This window comes from Cupressus sempervirens, chromosome 6 (assembly GCF_028749045.1).
Source record: "Cupressus sempervirens isolate cs-2001-9-10 chromosome 6, ASM2874904v1, whole genome shotgun sequence".
Taxonomy (NCBI): domain Eukaryota; kingdom Viridiplantae; phylum Streptophyta; class Pinopsida; order Cupressales; family Cupressaceae; genus Cupressus; species Cupressus sempervirens.
The window spans coordinates 440627863-440647194 of NC_143123.1; the positions used below are offsets into that span (position 1 = coordinate 440627863).

The 19332-nt window shown below is 38.9% G+C and overlaps 1 protein-coding gene across 3 annotated transcripts in view; it reads left to right on the forward strand.

Moving 5' to 3' along the window:
- LOC149552956 (FAD/NAD(P)-binding oxidoreductase family protein) overlaps positions 1–19332 on the forward strand; it is a 257647-nt gene that overhangs the window by 18836 nt on the left and 219479 nt on the right. For 2 of the 3 annotated variants that reach the window (XM_089788498.1, XM_089788497.1), the window contains exon 2: positions 18188–18454. The exons of the other annotated variant lie outside the window; for it this stretch is intronic. In XM_089788498.1, the coding sequence (XP_089644624.1) occupies positions 18188–18454 (267 nt within the window). The remainder of the gene's footprint in view (positions 1–18187; positions 18455–19332) is intronic. 3 annotated transcript variants of the gene reach the window in all.

Here is a 19332-nt window from a genome sequence, read left to right on the forward strand (position 1 = left end):
TGTGAGTTGTTTATTAAATCACTCTGAATAAAAGACCTTATCATTTAGTTGTTATAATTTGTAAGTGTGTGAAAGAAGCAGCTCAAGTGTAAGGTGTATTGGAGAAACCAAGTTGCAAATTGTGTTATAAACATGACTCCAAGGAGAAAACCGATCCATCTTTTTTTCCTTGTGTTTTTTTATTCATTTCATGTGCTGATTAGGGTTTTGGCGTGGGAAATTTGAGAGGACTGATTCCTCTTTGCTGAACTTTGAGCGATTGCAAGATATGGCGAATTGTGCCCGTCTCCTGTGATTTATCGAGTCTGAAAATCTTGGTGCTGTTGTATACCAAGAACATTCTTCATTTGCAGCAATTTGCTACAGGAGATTCTACTGAATTGAACGTTTCAATATCTCAGCCTTCTATACTGTGGCGACTGTGATTCGAAGGTGATTTGGTGCTGCAAATTGGTTTTATTATTATCTGCTATTCACACATTGGCTGAATGACATCTTGGTTGGCATTTGGCACTTTGATTGGGCACATAATTCTCAATTGGACCGCTGCATTTTGACACCACTGAAGGGTGTTTCTTTGTGCATGTTTCCCATGCCATTAGGCATGAGTTATTACTGCTGCCGTGGGTTTTCCTGACAGCCCACATTTTCTCTGGTGTGAGGATTTTGGCGTTTTGTTTGAGCAGGGTCTATTCCTCGATAGCGGTGTTTTACATTGGAGCTGGAGTTGCATGTGGTTTCCATAGTAATCAGCTGCAAATCAATTTCTGTGACAGTCATATACAGGTTCCTCAATTTGGTTGTAATTTCCTGAATGTTGTAGCAATAAATTGCAAAGCTTTAGTTGGTAATTGGCATTGTTGGGAGTTGAATTGCTTGATTGTTCATTTCAGTATTTCATATATATCTGAAAATATCAAAAAAAACGTATATTGCAAAAAAAAACAAAAAATGGAAAAAATCAAAAAATGCAAAAAAACATATTCATCAACAAAGCCACAGAGTGAGCCAACAGGGCTCTTGCATGATTGTAATCTCTCCATGTGAGGGGTTTCCTCATAGAAAAGAAAAGATCTACTTGAACTATGAGATTCCTGAAGAGATTCACGAACATGATGGCATGAAGGCTTTGGATCAAAGTATTGATGTGTTTTAAACTTTTAGGATTAGCTTCTTTTGGATCCTGGTCACTCTGGACATGGCAATGTTTTTATCAGAGTGGCACAGTGGAAACTTTTTGGCGGTTTACTCGTGCATGTGATCTTGAAGCAGTAGAGAGATTTCTATGGATGCTGCTACCAACGTCTGATTTTGGTTTGGGATATTGGAATTTCGCATTGGCAAACTGTTTGATGATGGATTGCTTGAGGGCAAGCAATTTTTGGTCGACACTGATTTCGACGTCCCCAAATTTTTAATAAAAATGACTTATTTAAATTAAGTGGTCCCAGAATTTAAATAATATTTTAAAGGACCTTTAATTAATTAATTAAATTAATGATAAAAGGGGGCCCGATTTAATATAATGATAAAATTATAAGTAAATAATAAAATAATGTTGGTCTATGACTAATTGTAACTTTCTAGATGCTTGGAGGCCTTTAAAAGGAGATCGCGGGGTGTAAATCATCCTGAGATGTATCTGATTCTTTGTATTTCTGAAAGTTGAAGACTGAAGGTGGTTTGTGCACAATTTTGGAGGTAGAAGATCCTCCATAGTCTGCATTCATATTTTCAGTGGTTTACAACCACCTTAGTCTGCCATTGGAAATATCATTCCAATATTTCACATTGTGTCTCAGTTTGTGAAAGTTTTCATTGGAACACAAATCTGTATTCTGCCTTTGCTCAGGAAAATGATATTGAACTTCTATTTAATGTAATCTGATGTGCTATTATTATTGACTAAGAGATTCTTCTGCATTTGTGAATCTTCATTTCCCGTGAATATAAACTTCCCATCTTTGATGCATCTACATAATATCTTGTTGTTAGGCGATATCATTTTGTAGGCGAAGGAATTGAGTTTGTCCTGTATGCAACATTATAAAAACGCACAATGCAAAATTCATAGTTTTTGTGTTGTGCGACAGTGGGGGCTTGACTATGTACGATAGAGACCTATCATTCAGAGCATTATGCCAAGTATATAGCATCAAGAGAAGAGTCTGATAGTAGACTGAAGGACCTCGACATCTGCCCAAGTGCGGTGAACATTGCATGTAGCTGTGTCGTACAACACACCCTTCAAATAGCCAACTGATGTACATCTTATGTTGACTTACTCTCCGTTGCAAATTTGCCATACAAACGTGTATTGAGGATCAAGTGTGATATAGAGACCATCATTGGGCTTGTTCACTGTACGGGCATCAAGTTTGTTGTACTAAATCATTCTCTTGTGCCATAGGAATGGTCAAACTGCTGTACATCAAGCCAGAGGAACAATAGCCGTATGTGGGATATCTTTTATAGTGTGCATAGTGCATACAAGTGTGTATTGGGTTGTGCATACATCAGGACATTAGACAATGGAACAAGAAGGATAGGATTTCAGTCTTGATGATTGTGAAGTAGATCTTGAAGGAGAACTCAATTCCTCTTCTAAGGACATGTATTGTGCATCAGCTCAATGTTATGAACATAGGATCAGATTCAATAATGAAAATAAATAAATTATAAATTGAAGGCTAAAATAGAATAATGTGAAGTTAAACTTAAAAAAGGCAGAAGATGAAATAATTAATTTAAAAGTGATGGAAGAAGGCAAGAGGACTGCAGATTTTCTGGAATTAAAGCTTCATAACAAGTTTGCTAAATGCACTGAGCTTGAAGAGGAAATTGCGACTTTGAGAAAAGAACTAGAAGATGCAAAAGAGCAGGTTGATAAATGCTTAAAACTCAGAAGTGGCAGTGGTGCCCTTGATGAAGTACTTAGTTGTCAAAAACGACAAAGGGACAAGGTTGGTCTTGGCTTTGAAAATGGAGAAAGGAACAGAGAAGGCTCAGGCTCAAGATGAGTCTAAGAAGACAAAAAGAGATATGAATCATTTCACTGATGTTCCAAACAAAAAGAAGAATCATAGAAAGATAGTTCCAAATCAAACTGCCCATACACCATACTCTCAATCTTTTAATGCTAATTGCTTTTCTTGCAACAAGATTGGACATAAGGGTGCTAAATCTAGTAGCATAATCAATAAATGTGAATATATTAAGATCCTTAAGGCCTTAACTATTTAATGTTTGATGCTGTACTTGTAGCAAATATGGCCATAAAGCAATTGAGTGCAGAAGTAGATCCGGTTTCATGAATATGAACATTGCTATGACTAAATCTTTCAATTGTTGCAGTTGCACATCCAACAAGTTTGGCCATGGGGCTGCTAATTGTAGATTCAATGTGAAGAATGAAAATGCTCCACAACGTGGCATTACATGTTATAACTGCAACATATAAGGACATATTGCTAAGAGGATGTCATGTCTTTTGTATCTTAGAAGAAGATTATTCTGATTCAAACAAAGAAATAGATGGACAAAATTTGGAAGGAAAAGGAAGATGGTGGGGTAAAGGATGGATCTATACCTCAGGTTATCCAAATGGCGAGACTAAGTAATATATTAATGGCTTAGGGGGAGTTGTATTTGCAGATTTTTCAGATTGCCAGTAAAATAGACATTCTAGTCTATGGTGTCATGGACACCATTGGTTGGTGTTTTTGAGTCATTTGGTTGAATTTCTGAAGAAAATGTTTTCTTTGCAGACATTTGCTGATTGTTTGATAGATGCCTGGCAGAACGGTTAAAAGCTGGTAAAACCTAAGGAACATGTAATGTGACGAATAGTATTAGTATATATGCAAAACTTGGTATTTTTTGATGTCATTCAAAGCATTCAAGAGTGATTAAGGAGGCGAGGAGCAAAGAAAAGTTACAAGAGTGCCCATGTGGAAACCCTATCTGACTTTTTCCCAGGTATTTTTAGTACCTTCTATAGACCCCTAGCCTTAGAAGTAAACTATGGCTACTCCTGACGTGGTGGGAAAGCCAATACCTGTTTTTAAGAAGTGACCCCACAAACCAATTTTGAATGAAATGGCTGGTACTTCTCTTGAGTGTTCTGTTGATGTAGTCGACACTAAGGATATTCACATATACATTCATCCCCGCTTGAATGAGTATAATCATGTAAAAATGGAGAGTTTAGGCTTAACTTATTGGATGATGAATTCATCTTGAATCAGAATATGCTTGCTTGGAAGAAAACAAATTAGATACCTAAAGTCTTTTCCCCATATGTTATGATGAAGAGATGATTTGGATTGTGTCGAGTCACATTCAGGGGGAATAAATCTAGTTTGGTTGGGAATAAAGCTAGTTGGATTAACCCTACATAATAACCAAAGAAGCTATAAGGGAAGTAATTGGTTTGTACTCTACCAAACAGGTACTAGGATTGAGGTTAGTGAAGAATAATTAAATCATTTGGCTAACAAAGTTCAAGCTTGATAAAAGGTCACTGACAATAGATGACATTGTTATTTTGGGGGTCCTGGATGCATCTAGGGTGTAATGTCCCCATTTGTTGCTAGCATCAGAATTTTAGGGAATTATGGATTTGGCCTTTGTTTGATGTCATTTGGACTTCATTTGCCATACTTACTATGTATAGTAAGTCAAGAGTAATAAAGATGGACCCTTTCTATTTTTAGAAAGTGTATTGGGGAATTATGAGGAGAGATTCCTATTTCAGATGGCATGTCAATCAAACAAGTATTTCAAGAGATATTAAAGTTCGAGTGACTTAAGTGATTTATTTTAATATTTTAATGTTATTATAAAGTTATAAAGTAACTTATAATAATAAAGTCACTCTAATATTATAAAGTGCAAATATATAGTCGCTTTATGACAAAAGTAACTTAAGTGGCTAAAAGACGAAATAGTCTTTTATCCCACATTGCTAAGTTGTTCGGACCTCTCCTCATTTCGAAGTTATAAAGGAAAGCATTTGCATTGGGATTGTAACAACGAATTGATGTTATCTTACAAAATCCTAAAAGTTGCTTGAATGTGACTGGATATTTCCTAAGGACGAAACCCTTTAAGGAAAATAGTGAGGCTGGACGCAAACCTGGGCCTCACATTTGCACTTTTAGTACTGGAGTTTGATTGAATACATTGGAGGCTGATAGAAAGCTAGAGTTTATAGACGACAGTGAGTAATACAGGTCAGTACATGTGGATTACATGCACAGTTCACCTTTGAGTTGATATTTACTTAGGACGACAAGCAGGTAGGGAGGACAGTCATCTTGTAGTAGAAGATATTGTTGAAGAACAGTGCCTTACGTCGATATTATTTCTATCCTGCATTTCTTCCTAGCAACAATCTGCAATAACTAAGCATGTGAGAAGTAGAATAGATGATCAATAGACCAAAATCTCATCACAATGAATGCAGCATGTGAACACCTTCGCAGTAGTGACGAGTAAGAAAGAGATAGTTGGAGCAGTAATACGGGCGCCTGAGGTGGTTGCAAGAACACCTAAGTTCTCTGATAGCAGTTCACGGGTTTCTTCACTTCCAATTGTCGGCAATCTAAACTATCAGAAGTTGGGTCTTTGGAGCTCAAGTTAGGAAGGAGATTGGGGTGTGAAATTAGTCACAAACAGTGCTGTGAAACAACAGTAGGCATCGTACGTGAAGTTGGCAACAGTAGGTCGTCATTCCAATTTATTCCACAGGAGCAGTACAACAATATAGATTTCCAGCTATATGTGATTTGACCAGGTTCCAATTATTCCTCATTGTGTTTGTAAGCTTGTGTTAGTAATATGAACATAAGTAGTACGTTGGAATTCCATTAATTAGTTATTCCTCTGATTCAAGATCGTTAGAATATTGTATAAAGTCTACTGTAGTGGAGAATAATATATTTTCAGAATTGTTATTTCTTGAGTTTTCCTATTGTTTGCACATTCCTTTTGTCTCGTTACTGTATTCCCGTGAGTCAGATTCCTTATAGTAGTATCCAAGCTTAAGACACGGGTTACGTTCCAACTGTTTGACAAAATACTTCTAGCCCAAACTTGATTTCCTTGATCAGAACAAGCAAGGATTATTATAGTAGTATCAGATTTGGTCTTCCTGCCAGCTTGTGGATTTATAACAAAGGCAAATTTTTATAAGGATTTATCAGAAATAGTTTAAGTTGAGAGATGGAGATTGTGGAGCAAATTTGTAAGGAGTGTTTATGCAAGTAGAAGTCTGTTTGTGAATGCAATAGTACTATGAAATGGAGCATTGTTCAGTATCAGGTATAGGAAAGAGGAAGTGAAACACTTAAAAGACACTCAAATGGTTCGTAATGAGAATGAACAAGGACGGGAAGTGAGGGACACTTTGAGGGCTATTAGAGATGGGCAGAACAGTATAGCCACTGCACTTCAGCAGCTTATAGGTGCTATGCAACAGTTAGCTCCACATGACAGGGCAGACTTGAGTCATCGCAATGGAGGTGGTAGTGTGGCAGGATCACCCTGAGCTGCTAGGGCCCCCACACAGAACACTGACAGGCCTTTGATGCCCGTTTTTAATGCAGAGGAAGAGGTAGCACCACCAGCGGCACCAAACTTACTACTAGATAACGTTATGGCAATATACGATGAATGGGATTTATTCCCTTATCCAGTTAAGCAGAATTTGCCCTTTCTTCAATATTTAATCAAAAAATGGAGAGCTTGTCAGATCCAGAGTTAGTGGAGAGGACATCGGGGTATACGGTTCCTGCCTTTAGAAGGCTGACATCGAGATTGCAAGGAAGGAAACTTGAGTTTTCCCTGATAGGTGTTTATGATGCAAATGCACCTGTACTTAGTATGACACCAGCTAGTCATATCTGCCGTGTTGATGATGGACCCAGTTCATAGAGATCAGTAGATGTGTCACTACCCTTGGTGGATAGCGACACTAAGCTTCAACATGTTGAGGCTCCTAGAGTTGTTGCAGTTAGTGCAAATGCAGTTGATGTAGTTGTTACTACTGATACTTTAGGCTTTCTTGAGGAGGGAATAATTATTGGAGATTTGTATGGGAGTTGTCATAGTGTTGCTCCAGTGCAGGAGGCAATTGCTTCCTTAGGTGGGACCGATGCATGTATGGAGTCACCCAGCTGTGATGTTGCTGATTTGGGTGTTACAACGGAGTCACTAGATGTGGGTTCATGCTCTAGTGTTATTGATTCACAACTTGAAATAGAGTCATGTGTGCAGAGTCAGGTGACGCTAGTTGAGACTCTATTAGGTGATGGGGATGCAGACAATGTGGAAAAATGATCTGTTGGATAATGCTATGATTTGCACCGGGTATGATACCCCTTGTCAGATATTGGGTGATGACCCTTATGAAATTTTGGATGAGTCTCGGGATCAATGTTTACAGGATCTTAGTATTGAGGTGGAAGCTGAGACATGTGGGGAGATTGAGATTGCGAGGGCTTCTATTTCTTTGGAGGAGTTGTTTGAGGTACATAGTAGTTGTATCTCGGATGCAAAGTTGTGCAAGGACGATAGCACATTTATAAGTGATCTTGTGGTGGATAGTTCTGATTCAGTTTCCTATCACGGTGCAGTTAGTGAGACACAAAGCTTGCATAGGAATCAGGGGTTACAAAGGCATCATGTGACTTATCAGTTGAAGGTGAATGATGGTGACATTTATTCCTCTTTTGATCATTATGATGCTATTTGGCATATGATGGCTACATTTGGTTGAGGTGCCCCAGTGTCAGATGAGCACGGTGATAGTAGTTTTTCATTAGTAGAGGTTCATGCGCTTTGAGAGGTTGTTAGGATCTTGAAGCATAGTTACTCTTAGTTAGTTGATGCCAGAGATTACCTTTTGGAGTGGGGTAGCACTTGCTATGAGGCGTTGTTAGGGAAAGAGGAGGAGGTGGTTGAGCTCACCCGGGAACTTGAGGTGATGATGGACTCTCTTCAGTATACTCAGTTGGCGCTTCAGGAGTCACAGTCACAGTTGGGTGCGGTTATCGTGGAGTTAGAACGGGTACAGTCAACACCAACCTTAGACCTTCTTTAGTTACATATTGTGGTTGGTGGTGAGTTTGCTTATACGGTTGAGGATGAGGGACGTGATGATGTGGTGAACACATTCGTCCAGAATATATGTGTAGTATGTACAAAGAAGGTGAGAGCATCAGTGGAGATAGACTCTCATGGTGATTTGCTTCCTTCTACTGGAAGTGAATCTATTTCTTCTTTTCATACAGTTAGTTGGTAGCATTGAACAGTTGGCATTGTAACATTTTTAGAGAGATCAACTATGGATTGTAGGGAGTAGATTGATGCTTCCACATATAATTTCTACTGTACAGAGTCATTCATGGAGTATTTGCTTGAGAGCTTGGATTTGCGGGAGGTATCATACAGTATATCTGAGGGTGCTCTCATTCGGGGCTCTCATGCTATTCGACGATTGGTGAGGAAGATTGTAGAGACCTTGGCTAGAATACTTCCCAATAGGGATTTTGTGGTTGGGCTTACTGAGAGGGTTGCCTAGGATCCTGCTCGACCAATAGTTCAGAGTCAGAGATTGGAGCCATCTTTTGATTTCCAGTTTGATGACGATGAGCCCTTGATAGAGATTGAGAGTTTTTATCGGCATTACATTGTGAGGAGTGCTCATCACTTTTCTTTTGACCTACAGGTGGAGGACTTGGTTTTCAGTGTTATGGATGGTGACAAAAGGTTTGGTATTCATTACACCCGCAGAGGGCGTACTTCTCCGCTAATGGAGGGAGATTCTGAGATACAAGGTATTGTGAAATAGTTGGATGTGCTAGTGAATGAGATGGATCAAAATCACAAACAGATGACCCAACTGATTTCAAAGCCGAGATTTGAGCAGAGAATGATATCATTGTTTCAAAGAGTGGAAGGTGATGATACAATTGTGGCTTCAGATTTGCGGGACATTTCTTATGAGACACTGCATGAGTTGAGTTCAATTGAGGTAGAATGTGATGAGGATTCATGTTAGGTTAAGTCTAATAATGCAGTTGTTGGCATGAGTTCCCTAGATCATGTATTTGATGGTAATGCAATGATAGTGGGAGTAGGATCATGCGAGGATATTGTCATATTGGCAGCCATTTCTGTGTCGGTTGAGCCATCCAATGAGGAGTTTAGCAGTATGCAAGTGGTGATATATGTGTGCTTTGATGGTAGTACACTTGTTATTGTTGATGAGGTGAGCGATGTAGTGATAGAGTCATGTTATACTATTGATCAACAAAGTGTTGATGTTCACTTCATGAATAGTCTTACTTTTGACATGGATGCAACATTGTGTTATGACAATTCGTTGTTTGAGGTTGATGTTGATCACTCACCTGAGTGGAGTTGGGTTCAGTTTTCACCATCTGTAAAGATTCAGTTTTGTGTTGCGGCAGTTAGTAATGTTCCTGTGTCCACAGATTTTGACGTGGCAACACCTATGGTTGATACAATTGGCATGATTGCATATGGTTCTTCTGTAGCTACGTCTCTTCAAGGGATTGTTGATCTCAATTCCAGTGCAGTTTATAACTTTATATTATATGGGTGAGAACCAGGATGAGGATATTTCTTGTGAGGGATTCTTCTGGTGATATTCTAACTCTTACATCATTAACACAAGTTTTGAGTGCTATACTGCAGGTCATGTTGTTGGTCCTGATGATGTTAATGGTATGCAGTTGGTTCAGTGTTAACAGTAACTCTTACATCATTAATACAAGTTTTGAGTGCTATACTGCAGGTCATGTCGTTGGTCCTGATGATGTTAGTGGTATGCAGTTGGTTTAGTGTTAACAGGGGTGTCACATACTACTTCATTTGGGATCCAGGTGTAGGTTGGAGTTCACTGTGATTGTTGGATTGCTCGAGGGCAAGCAATCTCGGGAAGGGAGGACTGTAATGTCCCCATTTGTTGCCAACATCAATATTTTAGGGATTTATGGATTTGGCCTTCGTTCGATATCATTTGGACTTCATTTTCCATACTTACTATGTATAGTAAGTCAAGAGTAATAGAGATGGACCCTTTCTATTTTTAGAAAGTGTATTTGGTCACATTGAGAATTATGAGAGATTCCTATTTTAGACGGCATGGCAATCAAACAAGTATTTCAAGAGATATTAAAGTTCAAGTGACTTAAGTGATTTATTTAAATATTTTAATGTTATTATAACGTTATAAAGAACTTTCGAAGTTATAAAGTAAAACATTTGCATTGGGATTGTAACAACGAATTGATGTTACTTTACAAAATCCTAAAAGTTGCTTGAATGTGACTGGATATTTCCTAAGGACGAAACCCTTCAAGGAAAATAGTGACACTAGACGCAAACCTAGCACTCACATTTGCACTTTCAGTCCTGGAGTTTGATTGAATACATTGGAGGCTGATAGAAAGCTGGAGTTCTTTAGACAGCAGTGAGTAATACAGGTCAGTACATGTGGATTACACGCACAGGTCACCATTGAGTTGATATTTACTTAGGACGACAAGCAGGTAGGGAGGATAGTTATCTTGTAGTAGAAGATATTGTTACAGAATAGTGCCTTACGTGGATATTATTTATATCCTGCATTTCTTCCCAGCAACAATCTGCAATAACTGAGCATGTGAGAAACAAAATAGATGATTGGCAGTTCAGAACCTCATCACAATGAATGCAGCACGTGAACACCTTCCTAGTAGTGACGAGTAAGAAAGAGATAGCTGGAGCAGTATACGGGCGCCAGAGGTGGTTGCAATAACACGTAAGTTCTTTGATGGCAGTTCATGGGCAGCTCATGGGTTTCTTCACTTCCAACTGTCGGCAGTCTAAACTATCAGAGGTTGGGTCTTTGGAGCTCACGTTAGGAAGGAGATTGGGGTGTGAAATCAGTCACAAACAGTGCTGTGAAACAGCAATAGGCATTTCACGTGAAGTTGGTAGCAGCAGGTCGTCATTCCAATTTATTCCACAGGAGCATTTCACTCGGAATTAGCAGAGTTCATTACATTGGTATCAGAGCAGTACAACAGTACAGATTTCAGCTATATGTGATTTGACCAGGTTCCAATTATTACTCATTGTGTTTGTAAGCTCGTGTAAGTAATATAAACATAAGTAGTACGTTGGAAATTCATTCAGTAGTTATTCCTCTATTATTCAAGATTGTTAGAATATTGTATAAGGTCTACTGTAGTGGAGAATAATATATTTTCAGAACTGTTATTTCTTGAGTTTTCATATTGTTTGCACATTCCTTTGGTCTTGTTACTATATTCCTGTGAGTCGGATTTCTTACAGTAGTATCCAAGCTTAAGACGCGGGTTACATTCCAACTGTTTGACAAAATACTTCTAGCCCAAACTTGATTTCCTTGATCAGAACAAGCAGGGATTATTACATAGGGGCATCACGTATAATTTTTATTTTGCCATCAGAGAAGGTTTTGCTACTTCAAGTGCTGTACACCTAATGGTTTATGAAGGTAAAGATTTTGATCTTTGTGAGTTGTCGCGACAATATCTTATGGAGAACTTGCACAAGAAGAAGGAAACAAAGTATCAATTCTGATATGGATTTTTAATCATTTGTTTAATGCTACATTCTACCAAAGAATAGTCTAGGATTAAGAATGCATTGGAAGATTGAGCTCCATTCAAGGAAACTTTTGAAAGATTGTCATTAATTTGAGACAAGTCCCACTATGAGCCGCAAGTTATTATAATATCAAAGAAACAATCAATTTAAAAATAAAATAATATACCACAACCATTGGGTTGTATCATATCGATCAATGCATTAAGAATATGAGGATTGTAATGTTTTGGTTCTATATAGAGTAGAAAATTCAATCATGCATACAATATGTGCAGGTGTTTGTATGTTGGAATGAAAGACCCAGTTCACACGATGGAGGAAGGGATCTTTGGAGTACTGTGAAATTGGGGAAAATTGTACGGCGAGATGTCAACAAGATGGTATAGTGGAGAGTTTGACCATACAGTGGGGATTTAATGTTGGCGTACGGTGTTTTGGTGGGGGTGAAGAGGGTCGCTGTACTCTAAGGAGACCAATGACAAGATGAGCAAAACTCCAACAAATTCGCAATAAAGAGGAAATAAACCAAATAGCATGCCTACAACAACCTACAAGCCAGCTTTATAAAGGACTTCAAGGAAGCTTCTTGAAGGATTACAAAAATGCCGCCAAGCTGACAAGCTTTAAAAAAATAAATAAAGAGTTGGCTTGAGAAATAAACACATTAGTTGTCAATCACTTATAACAAAAATTATTACTTAATAATATTGGGGACATCATAGTCCTGGCCCGTAAATCACTTGCGCTCAAGCAATTGCAGACTTGGATGCTTTAGAATTTGCTCACCTTGCTAGTTGGCATCCTTAACTGGAAGATCCTTCCATTGTACAAGAAACTCCTTAATGGTGCGCGACCTGAGCCTCTTTTCTTGGATATCTATGATCTCAGTTGGCTCTAGAATTAATTTCTCCTCTTTGTCAATGGGAGGTAATTCCTTCAATAATTTTATGCATTGTCCAATGATCTTTTTCAGACATGACACATGAAAAACATTGTGGATTCGGCTCCCTTCAGGCAACTCGAATTTGTAGGAAATTTCACCTACCCTCTGAACCACTCTGTATGGTCAGTAGAAGCGTGGTTTTAACTTCTCCTTACCCGATGACTTCAGGGAGGATTGTTTGTATGATTAAAGCTGAAGGTATTCCAGATCACTAACCTCAAAACTTTTTTCAATCTAGTTCAGTCAACATACATCTTTTGTTGGTTTTGAGCCCTTTGTAAGTTATCCTTGAGAGATTTTAAGATATCCAAACTCTCCTACACTCAGTCTTTTGCCCTCAGTGCACAACTGTCACCCAACGCCAGATCCATGAATGATGAAGGTTCATAACCATATAATGCCTTGAAAGGGACCATGCCTATTGACATGTGATAGGTAGTATTGTAACAGTGCTCACCCAAATGTAGCCAACAAATCCATGCCTTTTGTTGTGCTGAAACATAGTTCTTCAGATATCCCTCCAACCATTTGTTCAACATCTCCATCTGTCCATCTGATTGTTGATGGTAGCTCGTTCTTGGTGACAACTCTCTCCCAACCAACCTAAGAAACTCTATCCAAAAAGTACCAAGGAAACAACTATCTCTATCACTTTCTATATTCTGTGGGAGACCATGTAAGCGGAAAACCCCATGAAAGAATAACTCTGCCACTTGAGATGCTTGGTATTTGGTGGAAATGGCAAAGAAATAGGCTTACTTGGTCAAACAGTCAACGATGACAAAGATGCAGTACTTGCCTTGCACTTTTGGTAGCCTAGTGATGAAATCCATTGAGATACTTTCCCACTTCTGGTTAGGGATTGGCAACAAGTGAATAAGTCATATTGCTAAAGTTTGCTTGGATTTGTTCTATTGGCAGGTATATCAATATTGAGGCCCTTGCGTGCAAAGCGTTCTCGGATCTTCCTATAGGTCTTTAGGCATGTTGGGTGTCTGGCCAAAGGTGAGTCGTGCATCTCCTTCAAAATTCTCTCCTTCATTTTGGACTCAGGAACCAAATAGATCCTGCCTTTTTAGTAGATGATGTCGTCTACCACCTTATACCTATCATCTTGCACTTGATCATTCATCAACTGACATGCAAATGTGTTCTTGGAGTATTCAACCAATATGTGTTGCTTCCAATCTGTTGATATCTGAGACAGAGAACATATTGCAGAGCTTCTTGACAGAGCATCAACCATTATTTTTTCCCTTCACATATTGAATGTCAAAGTCATATGCCTAGATTTTGCTCACCTACTTCTGTTGTCGTTCATTCAAATCTCTCTGCTCCAATAAATACCTCAAGCTGTTGTGATTTGTGCGCATGCTAGGTTTAGCTCCAACAAGATACTGTCGCAACTTTGTCAGTGTGTGCATGATGTCGAGCATCTCTTTGTCGTAGACGGAGTATAGTCACTCTGCTCCTGAGAGCTTCCTACTCTCGAATGCAATGGGGTGATGATCTTGCACAACACGACTCTAATACCTCCTCCTAATGCATTACACTCCAAGATGAAGGGTTGATTAAAGTCAAGTAGTGCTAGTATAGGACATGAACTCATGGATTCTTTCAACTTGTTGAAGATGTGTTGCATCTTCTCATCCCAATGGAAAGATCCTTTTTTTATCAATTCTGTCAGTGGTTCTAAGTTGTGGGAACCCCTTCATGAACCTTGTGTAATAATTGCATAATCCAAAGAATCTACGCAGATCTGAGAGGGTCTTGGGAGGCGGCCAATCCAAGATGGCTTGAATCTTTTCTTGGTGTGCCTGGACCCCTTAAGCATTGATGATTTGTCCTAGGTATAATGTCTCTGTCATTCCAAATTCACATTTGGATCTTTTGGCAAATAATGATTGTGACTCTATGGTCCTGAGCACTTCATCCAAATGCCTTAAATGTTCCTCCCATGTCCTCCTGTAAATAATTATGTCATAAAAAAACACTAATAGGAACTTATGTAGTTGCTTGTTGAAGACGTGATTCATGCATGACTGGAGCATTGGTCAACCCAAATGGCATGACCAAAAACTCATAATGACAGCAAAAGGCAATTTTCTCCACATCTTTCTCCCTCATGTGAATTTGATGGTAGCCATAACAAAGATCTATTTTTGAAAAATAGACTGCATCGTGTAACTCATCCAACAATTCATCGATCCTGGGAATAGGGTACCTATTTTTGATGGTTTTCTTGTTTAGTGCACTGTAGTCCACATACATCCGAAGGGTTTCATCCTTCTTAACCAAAACTATTGACGATGCAAAAGGGCTGGAACTAGGCCTAATCCATCCTTTCTTTAGGAGTTCTTGGATTGTCTTTTTTAATTTCATCCTTAAACCTTTTAGGATGGCAATAGGGTTTACTATGATGGGTTTGGCTCCTTCCAACTCAATGGTGTGCTCAAAGCCCTTGTGTGGAGGTATGCCGGGAGGGATGTTACTGAAGACCGTACTATGCTTTTCCAATACTGCCTGAAGCTCATCATCCCGGTAGTCAGTCTGTTGCCCCATCATTGGTTCTGTTGAGATCAAACAATGTGCTACCTAGACAATGTCATTTCGAAAATTCGCTTCCATCTGTTGTGTTGAGATTTTCTTCGGCCCTCCATTTGACATTCCCCTTAGAAGTATCTTTTTGCCATCCACTTCGAATGAAAACTCCATCCGTTTGAAGCTTTGTGTGTACTCGTCCAAAGTCTCCATCCACTGGATGTCAAGTATGACTTCCATGTCATTCAGATCTACTACAAACAAGTCGTTTGTCACTCTATGGTTTCCCATGCTACAACTCAGTTGTGGGATCAGATGGGTACATGATAACGGGTTTCCTCCTGCTACTTTGACTTGGAATCCTGCATGTGCCTCTGTAGCCAAACCTCTTCGTTTCAATGAATTAATGAAAATAAGTATAGCCCCACTGTCAATCATGACTATGACCTGTTGCCTTAGAGAGTGCCTCATACCTGAAAAAAGAGTACATCTTAGAGTGCCAACAAGAGTGATGGCGCCTCCGTGTCGTAGCAGTGCAACAATCCTCTCTGCACAATTTATGTTAACCTCTTTGGAAGCTTGTTCACCATCTCCTTTGGTTTTTGGTTCCTCATCCTCTTCGTTGTCTGATACCATCTCAATCTAATAAACCTTCCCCTTGCTTAAGCATCAGTGCTTGGTTCCCACAACTCCTTACAATTAAAACAAAGCGTCTTTCTCCTCAACTCTTGTCTCATGGTTTCGTCCATTGACTGCTTCTTTGGAGGGGACTTCTTGCCTTTCTTCTCTGGGTTGAGGGGCGGTTGGCATGTGAATAACTTTTGGAAGAAGTGGATAATGCCATGTCTCGCGCTTTCTTGATTGCTTCTAGGAGTGTGTTGGGGTCAAAACCCTTCACCCAACCCTTTAAGGGCTCAATTAATCCACCAATGAACAACACAACAATTGTCTCCCTGAAATATCAGTTACTAATAGTGTCAGTCTTTGAAATTTTGTTTAGTTGTCCATTGATCCAGTTTGCTTTAATTGTGCCAACTCATTGAAGTTGATATTCAGATTCTTTGCATTAAAGTAGTCTGTAAGTCTCTCTGTGAAGTTGGCATATGAAGTGACTTGGTCATGATCGAGGGTGGCCATCCCATGGTGCCACCATTTATGAGTAATTCCTTCTAGGCGAAGTGCCATGAAATTGATTGCCTCTTCTTTAGGCATGGGGTTAAGCTGGAAGTATGTATCAACCTTCTGAACCCATGCTCGTGCTGATGTTTGCCCAAATCCATGAAAGCACGATAAGTTTATCTTGCCAATGTTCCTTTTAATGTCATCATTGTAGTTGCCTTGTCTCCTAGAATATCTTATCCGCAAATCCACATAATCCTTGAAGGATAATTCTGTTGCAAATGCGACATCAAACCAGGTCTGTTGGAATTGATCTTGGATCTCAAGGAAGGTAGGTTCTTGTTCCCTACGTGTTCTAACCATAGGGAAGTATCATAATCATTGGTCGTGTGTGGGAGCGCTCTATGTGAAGCCTCTCATTGATAGAATTATCACTGTGCCCATTGTGTCCATTTGTCCTTCCTTTTACCAAAAGTCGTAGGGTCTCACCAATTTGTTCTTGGCCCTTCACCAAGGTTTGACTAAGTTGTTGTTGTTGTCCATTCAACAAAGTTTCACTAAGTTGTTGGTGTCCTCTTGTTAGCTCACTTGGAAGTGTCATCATCTCAGTGCTTGATTCACCCATCCTATCTACTGATCCGGATGTTAGTGGCATCCAACGTTGCCAACAGGCTGGCAAGATTACCAGCTTTGATACGACTATAATGTTTTGGTTCCATATAGAGAGTAGAAAATTCAATCATGCATATAGTATGTGCAAGTGTGTTCGTACGTTGGAGGGAAAGATGCAGTCTGCACGATGGAGGGAGGGATCGTTGGTGTACTGTGAGATTGGGGAAACCGTACAGTGAGATGTCAACAGGACCGTACTGTGGAGAGTCGGAGCATACGATGGGGATTCAATGTTGGTGGGAGTACTCGTACACTATTGAGACCAATGGTATCGGCCGTATGGTGGCGATGTTGGTGTAGCGTTTGAGGGGTATGGAGAGTTGGCAAGCCATATGGGCTGAGAGGATGGTATTGCTGATGACGAGAAAACTTGGGATTTGAAAAGAGTGAAACCAATATGAATTGCCCAGATTTGTACGAAATGTTCGCAGAGTTCAGATATGTACGCCAAATACAAAGAAATACAATTTATCATGAAACACAATATTATATTCGCAGACAAAGATGGCATCTGGATTTGCCAGATCCAAGCAAAGTAGTATGAGGGATCAAATAGGGTGAGGGTTGAATCCCACCAAAACTATGAGAGCCAAGTAGGGAAGATCTTGCACTTCCGAAATGGTGAGACGAGCATGACTCTAATGGATTCGCAATACAAAGAAAGTAAACCAAATTGCATGCCTAATAGAGTATGTCTAATTAATGATTATCAATGACCATAGAAGGATTAACTCTAGGATAGCTCAATCCGACAGAAGCTACAACTTAACAAGACTTGCCGATTTCAATTTTTTTGGCCTTAAACTAAATTTCATAATTTGCAGAAACTAGGCTTTCTTAGTTTTTCTGTAAGAGTCAAATTAATTACCTCTGCAAGATTTTTATTTAAATTTTAGAGTAAATCTTTTTAACTGCTGCTGAAGGTATTGAATTTTTTTTGAATGCAGAAAATAATCCAGATGTTAAATTTCTTGTTTCCCCTCTCTATATGTCATAGATGGCCCTGTTTTAACTTATCAGTTTAGTCTGTGTTTTGAAATCATATTTTCAGTAAGTGAAGAAGGCCATAAGAATTCAGGCAGTGTTCAATTGAATTTCCTCAGTTCCTTTTGACAGCAATCCATGTCAAGTAGCGAATACAATCAGTTAAATAGTATGACATGTTTTGTTTATTTGCTATTTAAATTCTGGATAATCATCTTGTTGTATATTTTGTTTTGTTGATGCAATCTGTAATGTGACATTTAGGGGATTCATGGTTTAGGAGGAAGAATGGGGACAAGGCAAGTTGATCCCAATCACTTGGTTTTTGATCACGCTGCTCAATTTTTCACTGCAAGTGATCCTAAATTCAAGAAGCTTGTTGATGGATGGATCTCAAAAGGTGTAGTGACAGAATGGAAAGGTCAAATATGTAAGCTGTGTCCTGGAGGTCGATCTTCTCAACTTCCACCATCTGTAAGATATATTGCCACAGATGGGATGCGACTTCTTGCAGATTCCATGCTTTCTCAGGTATCATTTTTGTAGCATCAACTTATCTTAGATGAGATATCATGAACAAACAAGAGCTTTTTTGTTTGAAAATGAGTTTTATATAGGTGGAGATTGAAATTTGCAAACTAGGAAGAAGAGAAGAAGCATTTTGAAGTTTTTGAGGATGATGTTTTCTGGAAAAGGAATATTACAAATGGTGGTTGAAGAAAACCCAATAAATGATCTTATTCTTATTTCAATATAAAATAATAAAGAAGTTATAAAGGGCTCAAAGTCCATATGAGTCAAGATATAGATTGAGTGCTAAATTTTTTCTTTAACATGGACAAATGCGAAGGGAGATAATGCTGCATTCGCGGAACAGCTCAATTGTCTAGCCTACTTGTTTCCAGGTGTGTCAGAGAAAGTAAAGTTTCTGTGCCTCATTTGCCAACTTGTTTCCAACTCTTCTTAACTTAATTTCCTTAAATTCCATAGAGAGCACACATTGGTTGCTTAGGGCTCTGGATTTTTGTAGTTTCCCCTTGGGATGTGTTGATCTAGTTCTCAAAATTAGGAAGACCAAAGATGATTCCCTCCACGGATTATCTCAACTTCATATAATGTGTGATTGGCCAGGAACTAAGAACTAGGAGAGCAAAATAAAGGAATGGAAAAAGAAGCAAACATTGAGAATTAGCTTTAAACTCAAAGGATGAATGACTGTTTTGTTTTCTCCATCTGTTACTTCCATTGCAATGATTAATATTATTATCTTAATCCATAAATCAATTGGTTTATGTATGTTTCTATATAGATTATTGAAATTCACAATCTTGGTATATCATTCAGTCCCCAAGTCATGGATAGTTGCTCCTGCGATACACTTGTCCCAATATAATTCTTACAGTAACTTC